The sequence below is a fragment of the Betta splendens genome, chromosome 12 (genome assembly GCF_900634795.4).
Source record: "Betta splendens chromosome 12, fBetSpl5.4, whole genome shotgun sequence".
In the NCBI taxonomy this organism is placed as follows: domain Eukaryota; kingdom Metazoa; phylum Chordata; class Actinopteri; order Anabantiformes; family Osphronemidae; genus Betta; species Betta splendens.
In genome coordinates, this window is record NC_040892.2 from 3,452,501 (window position 1) to 3,469,095 (window position 16,595).

A 16,595-nucleotide genomic window follows, 5' to 3' on the forward strand; every position below is an offset into this window, starting at 1 on the left:
CCTCTGCTCGTCATGCTGATCATCTACGTCCACATCTTCATGGCCGCGCGGCGCCAGCTCCGGCTCAAGGTCGCCCACACCCCCTCCCCCGGGGCAGCGGCCGCGTCGCCCAGCTCGAGTCGGTCCACCCTGCAGAAGGAGGTGCACGCTGCCAAATCGTTAGCCATCATTGTGGGCTTGTTCGTCGTCTGCTGGTTTCCACTGCACATCATCAACTGTTTCAACAACCTGTGTGAGGACTGTGGACGCCCACATGTCTGGGTGATGAACGTTGCCATCATCCTCTCCCATGCTAACTCTGTAGTCAATCCCTTAATCTACGCGTACCGCATCCGGGAATTCAGACTGACTTTTCGAAGAATCCTGTACCAGCACATCCTGGGGAAGAGAGACGCACAAGGGTTCGGAGTCGGGAATAACAGGGCTGTTGTGAGCAACAGCACTCTGGGCTCCTCCGATTGCAGTAAAAACGTGTCATCGTGTGTAACGGTGGTGAATAGTTACATATTGGACTCTGCTTTTACCCCGACTACACCAAAGGCAACTCATGAGACCTGTGGCCAGTGGACCTCCAAGTTCAACGATGCACCAAGTAGCAACATGCCCAACGAACATCAAACACAGAATAGTACTGTTTCAGCAATGCAGCAGCAGAAATGCATCATGGGACTTGTTCTTCAGGACGGACTGGCGTCACACATGTGGGCCACGAATGACGTTTCGTTGGTGAAGGACAGTGAGAGCTGTATTACCTATGCAAATGTTCATGCTGTTTCCGCTCCACAGAACACACAGACGCGTCACGAGAAGGATTCATAGGTGTTTAAAAAATATTTATATCATCGTAAAATATACGTGTAAACACTTTGTAATAGAATGAAGTATGGATTAAAAGACAAGTCAGCAGCATGACCGCAGTTGTGCTTTATTATTCTCATAAAGTACAGTAAGTGAGCTGGATCACAAGCATATACCAGAGTTTGAATGCATACACATACATTTTAGGCTCCAGATTTTCACATTAGATTTAAATCTTACAGCACTAAACAATGGTTTCCAAAACTGTATATTTTAAATGCTAGTTTTTAATCTTAATTATTGTTTTTTGCCACAATGGCCACAATATCTAAGTCCAACTAAATGATGTATCCAGGTCAGTTACCAACAATCCAAAATATAGAGGTTGTTTGGTCTATATCAGTCCATATACCTGTAATGTATACTTTCAGATCTAGGCTTCCAGGCAGCGATAACATCAAACTGGCCCACACATACACAAACATACATGCACCTGACCACAGACTGCTCAGTTAGAGGTGTTTACAGAGCAGCCTGCCTGCTGACGCCAGTCAATGAGCCTAATGCAGTGGAAATCAAATGAAGGTTCATTTGATGAACATTTTATTGTGCCATTATGCCTTTTCTTCCCTCATTAAAAAACCCCAGGAAAAAAAACTCTAGGAAATTCTGGGAAAACATCTACATTAAGAAAGCATTTATGTGCCTTAAAACAATCCCAGGCATGTTTTCAGTATTCAACTTACAGAACATGTAACAGTTATACTGTTTGTTAAATTATCCTTTATTGTGCATCTGTGTTATTTACTTTATTGTGGCCATGTACAATGGTATTTAAGTGAATAAAGACATTTATTTTTAAGCTTGTGCTTTTTTATGTATTCAAGGTTTATGATTGAGATAAGAGTCATAAAGTGGTGATTCATTCTCAAATCATGTATAGACACCAAGCAAACAAACAAACAAATAAACTAGAACTAGTTTTTATTCTACCTCAGAGGTACCATAATTTGTTTTGGAAATACAAGACGGAACTCAGCGGGTCCACAGTGGTCTGATATCCTAAAGGAAAACAAACCAATGGGCTGTATAATCATATGTAAACTACTGTGTGGAAAATGTGACATTTGCGCTTGTAAAGGTTTGTGGAAAAATGCAAATGTTTTTGTGTTTTGAAAACTTTTAGCATAAACCTCTACTGTGTAATATACAGTGGAGAGACTGCATGCAGTTTGCAGACTTAAGTTTCACCTGGCTATTAAACACCTTATGTGAAAATGTGTTATTCTCATTATTCAGTTGAGAAAGGTCTAAGTTAGCACAATGTAATTTGTCTGACAATAAACGCTAAGACATTTCAAAACACTAAAATGATTCGATTTACATTTATATTTTTAATGTATCAATAAATAATTCATTTATTTCAAATAACGATTTCAAAATATTGACCTTTGCTAAAAAATTACAATACCCACAATGCACCACTGGGCGCCACAGGAAGAACTTAAGTAATGCACCGTGGAATTGTGGGTAGACGGAAAAGGGCTCAAAAAGCTACGCGAAAGCGACAAGCGCACGTTGCTGCTCCATTTATAAGAATCGCCAATAACAAAGAAATTACTTTTACCGATCACGTTCAGGTAAATATCTTAACATATTGTGTTAAGTAGCATTGTCTTTTACTTTGCGCAATAATTATGTATAGTAATATCACCCATACTGGTTATTCATTCAGCGTTAGCTTACATAGCTTCGTCTATTTGCTTAACTCAAAGTTTTCCCTCCAGCAATTAATAAATTCAAATATAGAATTACCTCACTTTAGGCACTGTTTTATGTCCTGTAACTGTTTACTGCAGTGTATATAGTTTGCGGCTATTTACTGTTGCTGGTTAGCGTTGGATTACTTCAAAAATAACGTCGTTAGCCACCCGAGAAGCTAACTTTGCTAGTGTTAGTAAGCTAGTTGATCTCATTCGCATTTAGTGAGTCTATACATAATTCCTTTAGTTGTCTGTGCGGATAATCATTGTTTTCGTGTTGTAATTGGTAAACGTATAGTCCTACTAGATACCCTGATCTATAACTAACACTGTATAGAAGTAGCGTTTGTAAATGCAAATATTTTAAGATACAACTGATTAAAAATTAGCCTTTGGTATTGATGGCTCTTGAAACACTGCATTTCTTACGAAACATGTTGCTTTTCAGAAAAAAGCCCGAAAATGTCCATCGGTGTACCAATCAAAGTGCTGCATGAGGCTGAGGGACACATTGTGACCTGCGAGACAAACACCGGAGAGGTGTACAGGGGCAAGCTGATCGAGGCTGAGGACAACATGAATTGCCAGGTCAGATTTCCTGTTATAGTTTGTCACTTACAGCCTGGCTTTCCTTCAGATTTGACTGTTTAAGACATTTTAAGAATTGTAGTCAGTGGCTGGCTGGGGTTTTCACTGTATATAAACACTTTTCATCAGTGTTCTCTCAGCTGTGATAGACAATTATGTATGTCTGCCTAACGGTAATGTTGAGCATGAGGTCATCAGATTTAGTGAAGTAATTACTTCATTTTTAAATTGAGTTAATGCACTGTTTAATCTGACATTATTGTGCCATTACAGATGTCCAATATCACAGTGACTTATCGCGATGGCCGAGTGGCACAGCTAGAGCAGGTCTACATCCGCGGCAGCAAGATTCGCTTCCTGATCCTACCTGACATGTTAAAGAATGCTCCTATGTTAAAGAGTATGAAGAATAAGAACCAAGGATCTGGTGCAGGAAGGGGCAAGGCAGCTATTCTGAAAGCACAAGGTGAGTTTGAAGTGAACTATTATCTCTACAGATTGTTCCCATGTTTACGTTTTCTTTTGTTAACTTTAACATGTCCATGCCATTTATATACACGAATGCAGTATGAAATTAGTCTGTTTATATAATGAAGTGTGCATTGTATTTATTCAAATAATGTTGATGGAAGTATTTTGCTATAACGTTTGTATAAATATTGACTTCATCAGACTAACCTTTCCTAACTCAAATCATAATGTTTTTCCTAAAATGTGTTTTTCTATAGTGGCAGCAAGAGGCCGGGGCCGTGGTGGAATAGGAAGAGGCAACATCTTCCAGAAGAGGCGATAACTGCACCATTTGTGCTTTTCTTTTCTTTTTTTTTTTTCTTTTTTATTGTTGTATAGTGTTGTTTTTTTTCAGAGGGGGGTCTTGAGTATTGCAGTTCATTCTGATTTGACTTCCTTTTTTTATGAAAATAAAAAAACTTCTTAATTTGATTAGTGTTGCCTGATTTTGGATGTCCTTGAGCAGAGCTGCCTCTTTTTCCTTCCTTTTTAAGGCCGAATGTATGTGGCTGTTGAATACTATTTGTCCCAGCTGGATGTCGCATTAGGGATGCATCGCTTAACTTTTAAGTGTCTTATGTTATTGACAGTTCTGCAGTTTATTCAGGATAATTAACGAATCCAAATATGTTTGGTCTTTATTGCTCTAATTATGGAATATGACCTAATATTCGTTAGGATATTCGTTGTTCGACTGTATGATGAAGCAAGTAAGATGTCTGCCATTTAGCAAGTTTAAATTTAGAATTTCCTTTGTAATAAAGTCGTAGGCAGAAATACAAATCCTGAACGTAAGCACCGTTCCACCACAGGGGGGAGCCAGCTGACCACGAAGCGCTTAAAACGCCCGAGAGGCTGCTAAAATATTTTTTATTGAGGTCGTGGATTAAAAAGCACCGTGGCGTTAATTAGCTGGATTAATATTATTCTGATCATTAAGTGAATTGTTGGACACCTGGGTTTTCCACGCCAGCCGCATTTTAACACTCCCCCGCGTGAAGCACGGGACCTCTGTCCTCAGCTGGATTGGCTCATAGCACCACTGATCAGTGTGCTAGCTAGCACCCGGACTCCAGACGCTCCTCGCCGCGGCAGAAGAAGGAGAAAGATCCACATAGTTGTGTCGCAGGCCCAGAAATACGTTAAGGTACTGCTTTTATTCTCGCAGCAACTGCGCGTGGGGCTTTTGGCGTCTTCCGTAGCTTCGGTGCGGACGTTAATCAGTCGCATTAGCATCCTTGACTCCTGCCCTCCAACATCTGTATCCTCGCAGTCGCGACAGCTGCTAGCGTTAGCTGAGCCGCTCGACTCCGGGGCTAACGGCGGCACTCGCCTCCCCCGTAAACGCGCGGCGTCGTCGCTAACCAGCGCTCGGAGGTTAGCGCCGACGCCCGCGGTCCGCACCAGCGCGGGTTAGCGCCGCTGCAGCGACGGCTAAACGCGGTTATGTCACCCGCAGTTTGACACGGACGGAATTCATGTTAATGTCCGTGCGAAGCAAGTCGGCGTTCACTGGCTTGGTTTGTTTATTATTTACTAAAACACACGGAGGGAACTTTATTAACGAAGCGTCACGGTAAAATCAACGTTAGCTGCATTTTTATTTAGTGTGAACTTTTTTACTACATTGATTGATCGTTTTCAAAATATATTTAGACGTCCGTTGAATCCGTAACTAACAAGAGCTTCAAACTGATGATCGGCTGGTTAATGTCTCTGCTTGTAGATGTAAACAAATCGGTTGCAGCTGAGCATCAGCTGTGTTTTCGTGGCCGGTTTGGAGATGAGGGGGGTAAATCTAAGTTCGTGTTAATTAAACACTACTATCAGCTGCTTGTGCAGTGGAGTTGGGCGACCTCTCTCCATCCTTTATTTCCTGGGGCTCATCCCTCAGGGCTCTGCAGATCACTCACAGGGTTGCCTTGTTGGTCTTTTAATGAAGCTGGGGATCCTTCTTTGCTCCAGATGGCCCCGTGTTGTACTTGTATGTCAACAGGACTGTGTCTGTGTTGGTACTAATGCTGAACATGGCTTTGACCCCCCCACCCCCCCACTACCTCTGATAAGTCCTCTCCCCCCCTCCCCTCCTGCCCTGATAGTGAATGTCGGGTCACGTGACGTTTGTTATGATTAGAGGTGGTGTGTGGCATCTGGAGCCGGGCAGCATCTGTTCACAAAGCTCAGGCCTAACTGCTTCTTGTTGTTGGTGATCACAGCAGCTCTGTGAAGCGCGTCTAACAATATATTTACTCTTGGAAACTTTCAATTTGTTGACTTCTTATGGTCCTGCAGATGTTGACTGGCTAGACACGGGTTGCTTTTCAGCACCAAAGCTTCAAGTAGTAAGTACTATTGAGAAATGCAGTCACTAATATAAAATCTGCAGAAGAACCTCGTGTGCAGATGTTTGCTTTAAAATTAGTGTAACGTCAAAGTAGGTCATGCTTGGTAAGTGTCCTCTCTTCTGTGGATATAAAAAGCTGACTGCGGTGCAATGCGAGCTTCATCTCGGGTCAGGTCTCTGTATTTTCTGTACTCCACTGAGGTTAAATCCATTTATCACACCACCTTGTGCTACTCTTTTGGCAGAGATCCTGCATGTTAAAAGTCAGGCTGCCTATTAGGAGCTTTTTACAGGATGTATGACACAGGCTAAGTAGAGCTATAAAACACTTACACTTAACACGAGTGCTGCTTTAAATGCTCAGCAGATTTTTTTCTTACTTTACATGGCTATTTATAGGCTGGCAATGTAGGTAGAGAGGCCACCTGGTGTGGGTGTCGGTTCCCACACAGTCCTCATGCTGAACTTGGCTGGAGCGCTCCCGGTGTTGTTTCTCTCCCGCTACCCCTTTGTTTCTCCATATCTGTGAGATTTACTCATCTCCCACACAGCATCAGCGCCACAATCCCATCAAAACCCTGACAAAACTATAGGATCGCTGATTCTTTATTTGCCTCCATCGCTTGCTTTGCTTGCCGTTCCTGTCGCAGATAATGAGCAGGTAATAAGCTGAGTGGACTTACAGATGGAAATGGCTCCTCAAATTATGCAAAAGGCCTTGATTAGATGTTATGCAGATAACATGTAACATGTTGCATAACTGACATCAGAAGCTGCATCAAATCTGTCCACTTAGACTTGAACTTTGTGATACTTTGCATATATTAATTAACACTTTACTGAACGTGGTAGAACCACAAACGCCACAGGTGTGTTCCATACGGCAGGAGCCGCATCTGCTTGTGTTTCAGTGCTCGCAAGCTGCGGCTCTGATTGTCTCACACACACACACACGCACGCATGCTTTCATCCCACCCACAACTTGACTTATGCTGATTAGTCAGACACTCAGCGCTCCAGCTGTTTGCGAGGGTAATTAAACGTTAGAGGTGCATGTAAATTTGATCATAGCCTGTCACAGGGTTTAACTGCTAGGAGACGCTTACCTCCTTGTTTCATTTTTATTTTTACTGGCTCCAGAGTTTCGGTTCCTGCAGAAACAGGAAGAAAGTCCCTGTACATTCAGACAGTATGATACTGTAACTATACAACATATTTATAGGATAAAGCATTTGTGCAAATTAGTTCTGGCCTATCACTATAAATGTGAGGCTATGTTGTAGTTGTTATGTTGAGAAATTGTTGTGACAGTGTTTTATCATTGATGTGATACTTTGGTCCAAAGTTGGGAATGAATCTTGTTCCCACTTGAACTCAATGCATAGGAATATTAAGAGGATCCTCAACCTTCCTACTATTGTTTGTAGGTGGGATGTGTTCTTACCCTGCTCTTGTGTCTTAGGCTCGACTCCCTCCATGGTTCCCATGTGATGGATCAGTGGTTGTCAGGCTTCGTGAGAAGGCACCATGCTTCCCTGTCATGCCAGTCCTTGGCCCCCTGCTGAACCGCCGGCTTCCCGTGGCAGTCATGGACCTCCAGTGCCGCCGGCGCAGCCTCTTCCTGATCTACTTTGCAGCTGTAGTGCTCCGTCGTCTCTCAGCACCCACTCCGTGACGCCGTCCCCGGATCCCATGGAGTCCCTCATCGTTGTCACGGAGTATGAACCCAGCATGCCACCTAGAGAGGCTGGGGAGGAGGAGGAGGTAAGGTGGAACACACCACGGTGATGGTGTGCAGCCCAGATATTCATCTAGCATCTAGCAGGAAAAATGTATTAACGTTCTGCATGGAATGTTAAACACTAACTGAAGTTCAATATGAATATATGAAAATCATATGGATGTATTACATCACAGGTAGAAGACATGGACAGCTCTGACACACCTGAACCAGCTTCCTCCATGGCAGCAACTTTCCGGGCTCCATCCTGTGACCTGCTCTCCCACACCGTCGGGCAGCCGGAGGTCCTCCTACCGGAAAGCCAGGAGCAAAGAGGGAGATTAAACCTGTCAGACAGGAAACTGTCTCTGCAGGAGCGTTCACAAACTGCAGCATCACCCTGCAGCTCACCGGGACTCAACGGGCGCTATATTTACCCGTCATTACCCTATTCCCCCATTACGTCACCCCATTCCTCCCCCCGCCTGCCTCGCCGGCCCACTGTCGAGTCCCACAGTGTTTCCATCACAGACCTGCAGGTATGTCAAGTTGCTGTTTGCAGTGCATTCTCAGCCTGTCAGGAGCAAAATCAATACTGATAACATTAAGTACCAATATTGTGACTGTATTGATAACGGTAGTTGAAGCTTTCATCCAGTCAATATGGCCTCTGCACAATTTGACCAATTTCCTCCTGTTAGATCTCTATGTATGAAGCATCACACAGGAATTACCAAAGTAATGTTCATGTAACAGCTCCTGAACTGTCAGTACTACTCTTACTGTGTCTGAGAGTAAGCAGAACTGCATTTGTTTTGAAAGCAGCCGCTCACTGGTAAAGGCTGAGCTTTGAGGATGTGAAGGTAAGGCTTTACAGCTGCATTAGCCGTAGGCAGCACAGTAGCTGTGAGCTCGAGCAAACATAGATGTAGAAAGGTGTAGATGTGACGTGCATTATAACCCAGCAAGTACCACAAAGTAAACAACAGCGTGCTGTTAAGACAGACCTGGTTTACCAGCATATTCACTTTTATATGAAGTTCTATGTGTAATCTTTCCACTTGCCCAGGCTTCTTTAAATAGGATTATAGCCATAACGTCGGTAAAGTGCCTGTCTTTATTTTGGCTTTATCCATGCTTGCTTTTGATGAGTTGCTTTCTGCAAATCTGGATTTGTCCAGGTAGAGATTTTACTCTGCATGAGTCCTGCGGTAGTAGAGGACGAACTGCACTGGGACTGTGATTGCAGAATGATGCTGACAAGCACTTAAAATGTTGGATTTTCTTCTTTCTCCTCTCTCTCTCTCTCTCTCTTAAAGGACTGTGTTCAGCTAAACCAGTACAAGCTGAAAGACGAGATCGGAAAGGTACCATCAGAGGCAACTCACTGATTGCTCCCTTTCACCGACTCTTCCTTTTCCTTCACCGTCCGCCTACTACATGTCTGTCAAGTAGCGCACATCATCAAGGACACGCAGTAACAGTCTCTGATATCCTCTCTCTCCTGGCTGTCCTCATTTCCCAAAGTCTATGTAAACTACCAGGCCATGGGAGAGTTGGAAGATGGATGAGAGGCCGGTATAAATAGCGCTCTCTAAGGGTTGTGTGAGGCTTATGGTGGATATGAGCGTGTGAGAATGAGATGAGCTGGTGGGTGTTTGTGTGTGTTTGATTGCAGGTTTAAGAACCGTGTGTGTGTGTGCGCGCGTGCCTGTGTATTTGTGCATGGGTAGAATTGTTAATGTGTTGTTCTGTGTTCAGATGAGACAGTTAGAGCCTTTCAGGACTATCAGAGAGGCTCCTGTTATCAGATCATCTCTGGGACTGTAGGATGAGCTCTCCGCTGCCTCTCCAATCTCCTCCCCCAGCAGGAACTGATCTGTCCTCTCTCCCCCTCTCTGTCTGTTTATGTGCACAAAAATGTGCACACAGGCAACTAATTGGGCCTAGTTTTTATCCAGAATTTCCTGTGTGTGGGCAGGGGAGCTTGATAGCATAAACCAGATCCAGTTTCCTTAATTAGCCTGAAATGAAAAAAATGAAAGGGAGAGGGAGAGACGATTTGAATTTCTCTGTTCTCACTTTGAAGCAGCTGGTACTCTTTCAGCCCACACCCTTCCATTGTGTCTCTGTGTGTGTGCATTTCTTCCACTGTGTATATGTATGCATTCAGAACATTTGCTTTGCACGTAGTGTGAGTGTTTTTTCACATGAACAACTGACAGCTGCTCAATCTCACTGTATTGGCTTCCCCCCTCTCTCCCTGTTTCTCCGACCAGGGCTCATATGGTGTTGTCAAACTGGCTTATAATGAGGACGACAACACGTACTATGTGAGTTTTTACACACCCACCAAATACAGAGGCGATTTTTGTTCCAACTATTAACACTATTTCTGTTTCTCTCACATCTCCCTCGTCACTTGTCTCTCTTACACACACACACACACACACACACACACACAGTCCACACCAATCAAACACCCTTGCTACATTTGCCAGGGTGGTTTCATGTGATATCTACCCATTTGAAAATGCCTTCAGTTAATTGTTCCTTCCTGTGTTTTCTGTGCATGGTTATTGCTGCCGTTCCCAATAAACTGCATGATATTGACAGACAATGACACAGGGATTATGTTAATATTCCTCCCAAGTGACAAAGCCCACATGTCACATTCAGTGATTATATCATTGCAGCAATAACTGGAGATATGAAGCTATTAGAAACTTTCATTTCCTCTCAAACATGGAAGCATTGAACATGCAGCTGTTGTGCATTTTGTTAATATGTTGATAGGCTGCAAAGAAGAATAGTTTGTTTTTTTTCAATTATAGAGTAAAATAACAACTTTCCCAGACGAAGCATTGTGGAAGCAATACATTTGTCCAAAAAGCTGTTATTTTACAGCATTAGGAGCAAGAGCTGGTTAAATCAATGTGATTAGGTGTTTCAGATAAGAATCATATCACTCAGCTTTATCTCCCTTTGCACCTTTTTATCTATCTTTTTTTTGGTTATCCATCCAGCTCAATCTCGCTCTCTCTCCTGTAGGCGATGAAAGTTCTGTCCAAGAAGAGGCTGATGCGGCAGGCAGGTTTCCCACGTAAGTCTAGAGCCAGATGGTCAACACAGCAGAGCCAGTCCTGTCTCTGATAATGCTCCAGTCCATGAGCACTGCATGTCATAACTAAAACCCACACTGTCTTCGCTCATCACAAGCACTTTTAGCACTTTTACAGTTTTTTTTCCTTACTCTCATTCATTTCTCCCCCTTTTCAGGGAGGCCCCCTCCTCGTGGAGCCAAGACAGCCCCCGAGGGTCCTCCTCAGCCTAAAGGACCCCTAGAGAGAGTCTATCAAGAGATTGCCATACTTAAAAAGCTGGACCATCCTAATGTGGTGAAACTAGTAGAGGTGATTGTAAACAGATCATTGGTATTCTGCACAGAATTACAAATTGTGTTGTCAGATAAAAGCATCATCTTGTTATAGTTGTGTGCGCATCAAATATTGCAGAGTGAAGGTGTGTTCATTTTTCCATTGTGTGATTTGGTGCCAGGTTTTGGATGACCCCAGCGAGGACCATCTGTACATGGGTATGTTGTGGCCAGGCTGTCAGCCCTCAGCAATAACACAAGCACACACACTTCACGCTCTCACGCTGTCACGCACAAAGCCACTCTGAAAACAAGGTCAAATGTTTGAATCGTATTGATGTATAGTTTGTGTATGAAAAGCTTCCATCACTGACCCCATCTTTGTTTCTGTTGCAGTGTTTGAGCTGGTTAAGAAAGGGTAAGCTAAGCTGTAATGATTGAGCTCCATCCCTTTAGCTCTGACTGCTAATACTGTTCAGCTCATTATCTGCTTATGTGTTCAGGGCGGTGATGGAGGTTCCAGCAGACAAACCTTTCAGCGAAGACCAGGCACGTTTCTACTTCCAGGATCTGCTCAGGGGAATTGAATATTGTGAGTCCTTCCACTCGGTGTTGCTCTTCCACTCGGCCACTGACAGAGATGCATAATGTCGGAAGGTTTAATTTTATGCGCCTAAATCATTTAAAATTTAGATTCTTCAATCTAGCATTCACTTTGATAACAGCTTGGTGCACTCTTGGCATAATATCAAACAGCATCATGAGGTAGTCTAAGAATTTCCGACCATATTAAGTCTCATGCTAAACAGTTGTTGTTTTCTTTCATTTTGGTTTATAGAGGAATTTCTTATTCCATAATAAGTTGTACTGTTACATATGTGATAATTATCTAATGTCCTCCCTGACCCTTATATCATGAAGCTAATGTCTGTGTATATATACTTATGAATCCTATTCTTTGTGTCCAAGTACATTACCAGAGGATCATCCACAGAGATGTCAAACCCTCTAACCTGTTGGTGGGAGAGGATGGACACATCAAAATAGCAGACTTTGGCGTCAGCAACCAGTTTGAAGGAGCGGATGCCCTGCTAACGAGCACAGTGGGAACACCTGCGTTCCTCGCCCCTGAAGCACTGTCTGAGACCAGAAAGAACTTCTCTGGAAAGGTAAGAAGTCAGCTCGGTGGCGACTGCTGTTCACCAAATGAACCAGTTCTGAACCTGACGTACAGTAACGACATGTTTATTCTCCATGAAGGCTTTGGATGTCTGGGCCATGGGAGTCACGCTGTACTGCTTCGTATTTGGAGTGGTGAGTCTGCGCTCACGCAGCAGGAGTGACAATGCCCAGTGACAATCAGCTGATAGACGCCGCTGCTTCTCTTTCATTCAGTGTCCGTTCATGGATGAGCGCATCCTCAGTCTTCATCAGAAGATCAAGACGCAGCCTGTGGACATACCTGAACAGTCAGTTCTCCCTCTCCCTTCAAAACGCCAGCCATTCATTTGAACTGGAATCATTCGATGCTAAGCGCCTTTGCTTTTCCACAGTGCCGACATATCAGACGATCTTAAAGATTTATTGCTAAAAATGTTGGACAAGAATCCAGAGACCAGGATATCAGTCCCACAGATCAAGGTAGCTCTTTGAGCTGAGCTGTTGGTCTTTAGTATTTGGCAGGTTTGACATTCAGAAATTGATTTCACTGTCTTTGGGCTTCTTTGTTCTGCTTTCGTGGGTATCCAGGTGCACCCGTGGGTGACGAGACACGGTGCTGAGCCCCTCCCTCCAGAGGACGACAACTGTTGTATGCTAATTGAGGTGACGGAGGAGGAGGTGGAGAATTCAGTTAAACACATCCCCAGCCTGGCGACAGTGGTGAGCCCTTGCTTTGCTTCACGAGAACGTCTCAGCAATGAGATCAGGCACAAGTCTGATTTGTTATTACGGTGAATACTAATATGTTTGTGTGTAGAATATCATTTTTCTTTTTTGTGATTTGTGCGTTTATCCACTGTCTGTTCAGATCCTGGTTAGAACCATGCTGAGGAAGCGTTCCTTCGGAAACCCCTTCGACTGGGGCCGCAGAGAGGAACGCAGCACTTTGAGTGCTCCGGGACAGACGCTCACGTAAGGATGGTTCATCATGGCGTCTAACCTGCCAAAGTTATTCATAATGTTATATTAGAAGCGACAGAGCTGTGCTTGTCGCAGGAAGCTGTCGCTGTCATAATCATTGTTGGAGCTGGCGTCTCTCTTCTGTTGTGACGATTTCAGCGTAGACAGTTCATGTTTCTCAAGTGGTTTGTCAAATTTCTCCCCTGCCCTGCAGCAAAGGCAGAGCAGGCAGTATGAGATACTGCTACGTTCACTGTAACCAAAGAAGGTAAATAACCTCAGGGCTGTAGTCCTGGTTAAGTAAGGCAAACTTTCCTTAGGGTCCCTGCATGATTAAAGTAGCTCGCTTTCCCAATATGGCTTCCGTGCTCAAAAACCCTTGTGCATCCAGTTTGTAATAGTTTGTTCAAGCCATTTTTGGAAATGTTGTGGTATGCTCCACAGTCTGGAGTCTGCCAGGTGTCCTGTTTGCTTCATGTCCCGTATGACGGTGCTTTTGGCAAAGCATGCGCTTTGTAGTGTAGAAAACCCCATTTGATTGAGTCGCTTGTTAAGATATAGGCTCATGTGAGCTACTTTCCCTGAAAGAAGCCATGTTTCCAGAGCTGGTAGACGGGTAATAAAATCTATCTTTTAGTATTAAGGTATTGGCAAAAGCAGATAAGCCCAGATGATCAGTTTATGTTGATACGTTGTTTTTCTGCCCCTGCATGAAATAATGTCCACTCTTATCCTGTAAATCAATGACTTTGTGCCTCTTGACAAAATATGAAAACTGTATAATCTTGTTCCCTTGTAGCCACTGATTGTTATGTTGTTTATTATACAGTAGGTGCTGTATAAATAATCTTTGCCCGGCAGCTTGCCACGACTCCTCAGCGCCTGCTGCTTTGCGTTACACAACAATTAAATTGTTGGTTTTAGTTCCTGAACAGAGTTTAACAATAGCCTCTTTATTTCTCTGCTCAGGAATATAAGACTGGCAGCGGGCCCCGTTTTAACGCTGTAAATAATGCTGTGTTTCTCAGGAAACAGGAGAGTGGCGACGGCATGAGGAGCGTGGACCTGCCCTACGTGGGGGAGGAAGAGGCTCTTTCCTGATATTATGCATGCCAGCATCTGCCTGCCTGCGACCACACAGCACAAACACCCCTTTACTGGCCGTTTTCGACTGGCAGCCTACACCCACGCGCGTCTCCCGGGAGGTGGACGAGTGTGGCGTGTGCAGAGAACGGGTCGCAGCGAGGCTTCGAAGGCACTTTGACAGCCACTTGCTAAGCCTCAGCTCCGGTTTCCTCTCTCGTGCGGCTTAGCTGGTGGTTGTGGGACTCGCTGCTGTAATGAGGGAACCTTGAATCTGCAGCTTTTATTGGTTGAACCCACTGTCCTCTTCTTCTCCTGCATGCGTTTATAGTCCTAGCATGCTTCGTCTCAGGCTTCAACTGTACAGTTTTGTGTTCTGTCGTATTTGTGTTTCTCCTTGTCTTTAACTGACGATACCTTCAGGTACACAGGGCATATGAGCAGGGGACGGCAACGGTTTAATGGTATGCGATGGTCGTCTTCACCGGCGCAGAGCAGGTTCCTCTACAATGATTGTCTGGTTCACGCTGCCTCAGAGCAGCGGTGCCCAGTTTTGTAACATATTTGAGAGTGAGGCTTATGTACAGTTTTCCCAAAATGAAAACAAAATGTTTACTTCACTGAATGCATGTGTTTACCTTCCCAATGCAAGCACTGTAGGTCCTTTTATTTTTGGTCGTATTATAAGCTCTTTATTAAGTCTCCCATTTACAATCAATGCAACGCTTTGAAGACATGATGTAATGAGCATCAGATATATTATTGCTGCAGAGAATAATAGCTGTTTTCCTTTTTTCTAAGCTAACGATTGAGTTCATTTAATTAGGTTGCTTTCTACCAGAAACACGAGGAAAGCTGTGTTTTGGTGCATAATAATAAGAGATTAAAATATGTTTTTGTATTGTTTAAACTGTGAATCAGTTTTCGTCGATTGTTGGGACCAACAGTCGTGCGTTGTGATACCGAGCAACAAACCTCGCACCGTGAATTTGTTTCACTTCTGAGTGAATGCACACTCACACTGAAAACAGATTCATGTTAAAAATTGTGAATGTTCTTACACATTTATGTTTTGCAAGATGTTTTGTGGTGTTATTTTGAAACCGCACACACACACACACACATACACACACACACACACAAACAACACCAAAAGAAAACCACTTCTGTATACTTTTGTAAGTGTAGTTTAATGCGACGATGAAGAAACCTTTAATCTATCTGTTCTTTATTGAACTAGCAGAGCTTCCTCCTGCTGAGAGGTTGAGGATAAATAGTGCAGCTGCAGACTCTTTGTACAACTCTATGCATGACATAGCTGCAGAGGTGTTGAACATAAAAACATTACTTATCTTTAGATGGAAAGGCTGCAAACGTTTCTAATTAACTATAAATACCTTCAGTTGTTTTAGCTGAACCCAAAGCAGCACATTAGCATTTTCTCATGTATTAGTGCAAGTATAGATAGACACATAGTGTCTCTAGTGACCACAGAATACTTACCCAGTATTGATTATAACCTTAATGCTTCCACACACTAATGACTTCAGCACTTAAGTGTTGAATGTACAAAAAGGGACTTTGGATTGTTTTGTTTTTTTACTTGCATGTCACTCTGAACTGTGTGTACTCTATGTCTGTTTTTAAGACTGGTACTATGCATTATGATTACGTCTTTTCTCTGTATGGTGCAATGGTTCGCTCTGTCAGCGTGCACGCTGTTGATGAGGAGGGCATTGAATTCATGTTTATTTACCCTGGTGTCAGATTTTACTTTGATTACTCGCACAAATGCCTCAGTTTGTGTTTCACATTCTGCTAAACTGACTCTTGGGAGTGAAATAATAGATAATCTTTCCTTTGGTCCGATATATATATATATATTTTTGCCCTCCTAACAGAAGTGAACGGAAGGATAGCTTGACTGCAGGGTGACAGTGCAAGCCACAAAAAAGCTGTATGATAAATATTTTATACATATATTTAAACTTGTAGGTTGTTTTAATACGGTCTTTTTGCCCTTTCTTATCAGAGGGACCAGACTACGTGATTAACCTTTACTGTTCACGTTTTGCATTCTTATTAGGAGCTTCGGGGGCTCTTTTCCCCTAAATGCATGCCAACACGCATTGCTGTATCGTCAAAGCATGAAAGGTCCTTGAAAACAAGGTGGGACATTTAAAATAAATTATTCTATACATAATGTATGTTGTTCATTATTTGAATAAAACTTTATTGCCTTTCTTTGATGTCTTCAGCTTGAATGTCTTTAGTGCTTGTGCTTGCAGTTCC

At 43.3% G+C, this 16,595-nt stretch overlaps 3 protein-coding genes across 5 annotated transcripts in view; all 3 read left to right on the forward strand.

The window, feature by feature from the left end:
• adora2ab (adenosine A2a receptor b) overlaps nucleotides 1–1,660 on the forward strand; it is a 5,262-nt gene extending 3,602 nt beyond the window's left edge. For both annotated transcript variants that reach the window (XM_029168106.3, XM_055513195.1), the window contains one exon: nucleotides 1–1,660. This exon is cut by the window's left edge and continues 119 nt beyond it. In XM_029168106.3, the coding sequence (XP_029023939.1) occupies nucleotides 1–819 (819 nt within the window). In that variant the 3' untranslated portion in view covers nucleotides 820–1,660.
• Nucleotides 1,661–2,279: 619 nt separating this feature from the next.
• Nucleotides 2,280–4,091, forward strand: snrpd3l (small nuclear ribonucleoprotein D3 polypeptide, like). Its single transcript, XM_029168107.3, has 4 exons — nucleotides 2,280–2,438; nucleotides 3,010–3,149; nucleotides 3,423–3,615; nucleotides 3,878–4,091. Exons 2-4 carry the CDS (start codon nucleotides 3,024–3,026, stop codon nucleotides 3,940–3,942), a joined length of 384 nt encoding a protein of 127 aa, XP_029023940.1. The 5' UTR covers nucleotides 2,280–2,438; nucleotides 3,010–3,023; the 3' UTR covers nucleotides 3,943–4,091.
• A 151-nt stretch (nucleotides 4,092–4,242) lies between these two features.
• Nucleotides 4,243–16,547, forward strand: LOC114866400 (calcium/calmodulin-dependent protein kinase kinase 2). 2 transcript variants are annotated; one of them, XM_029168104.3, is made up of 18 exons: nucleotides 4,243–4,806; nucleotides 7,466–7,767; nucleotides 7,921–8,262; nucleotides 9,043–9,090; nucleotides 10,003–10,056; nucleotides 10,775–10,826; nucleotides 11,003–11,136; nucleotides 11,282–11,318; nucleotides 11,496–11,517; nucleotides 11,603–11,691; nucleotides 12,069–12,268; nucleotides 12,360–12,413; nucleotides 12,495–12,568; nucleotides 12,653–12,740; nucleotides 12,849–12,980; nucleotides 13,129–13,232; nucleotides 13,435–13,488; nucleotides 14,249–16,547. In XM_029168104.3, the coding sequence occupies exons 2-18, from the start codon at nucleotides 7,531–7,533 to the stop codon at nucleotides 14,319–14,321; spliced, it is 1,794 nt and encodes a 597-aa protein (XP_029023937.1). In that variant the 5' UTR covers nucleotides 4,243–4,806; nucleotides 7,466–7,530; the 3' UTR covers nucleotides 14,322–16,547. The 2 variants fall into 2 exon arrangements, with proteins under 2 accessions (XP_029023937.1, XP_029023938.1); XM_029168105.3 differs by lacking the exon at nucleotides 13,435–13,488.
• Nucleotides 16,548–16,595: the final 48 nt, after the last annotated feature.

Excerpts from the sequence above, each read along its gene's own strand:
- snrpd3l (XM_029168107.3), top strand. The coding sequence starts at position 3,024 with ATGTCCATCGGTGTACCAATCAAAGTGCTGCATGAGGCTGAGGGACAC. Across the intron at positions 3,150-3,422 it reads AGGACAACATGAATTGCCAG|ATGTCCAATATCACAGTGAC; the intron begins GTCAGATTTCCT and ends GTGCCATTACAG. Across the intron at positions 3,616-3,877 it reads AGCTATTCTGAAAGCACAAG|TGGCAGCAAGAGGCCGGGGC; the intron begins GTGAGTTTGAAG and ends GTTTTTCTATAG.
- LOC114866400 (XM_029168104.3), top strand. The coding sequence starts at position 7,531 with ATGCTTCCCTGTCATGCCAGTCCTTGGCCCCCTGCTGAACCGCCGGCT. Across the intron at positions 11,137-11,281 it reads ATGTGGTGAAACTAGTAGAG|GTTTTGGATGACCCCAGCGA; the intron begins GTGATTGTAAAC and ends ATTTGGTGCCAG. Across the intron at positions 12,741-12,848 it reads TATCAGTCCCACAGATCAAG|GTGCACCCGTGGGTGACGAG; the intron begins GTAGCTCTTTGA and ends GTGGGTATCCAG.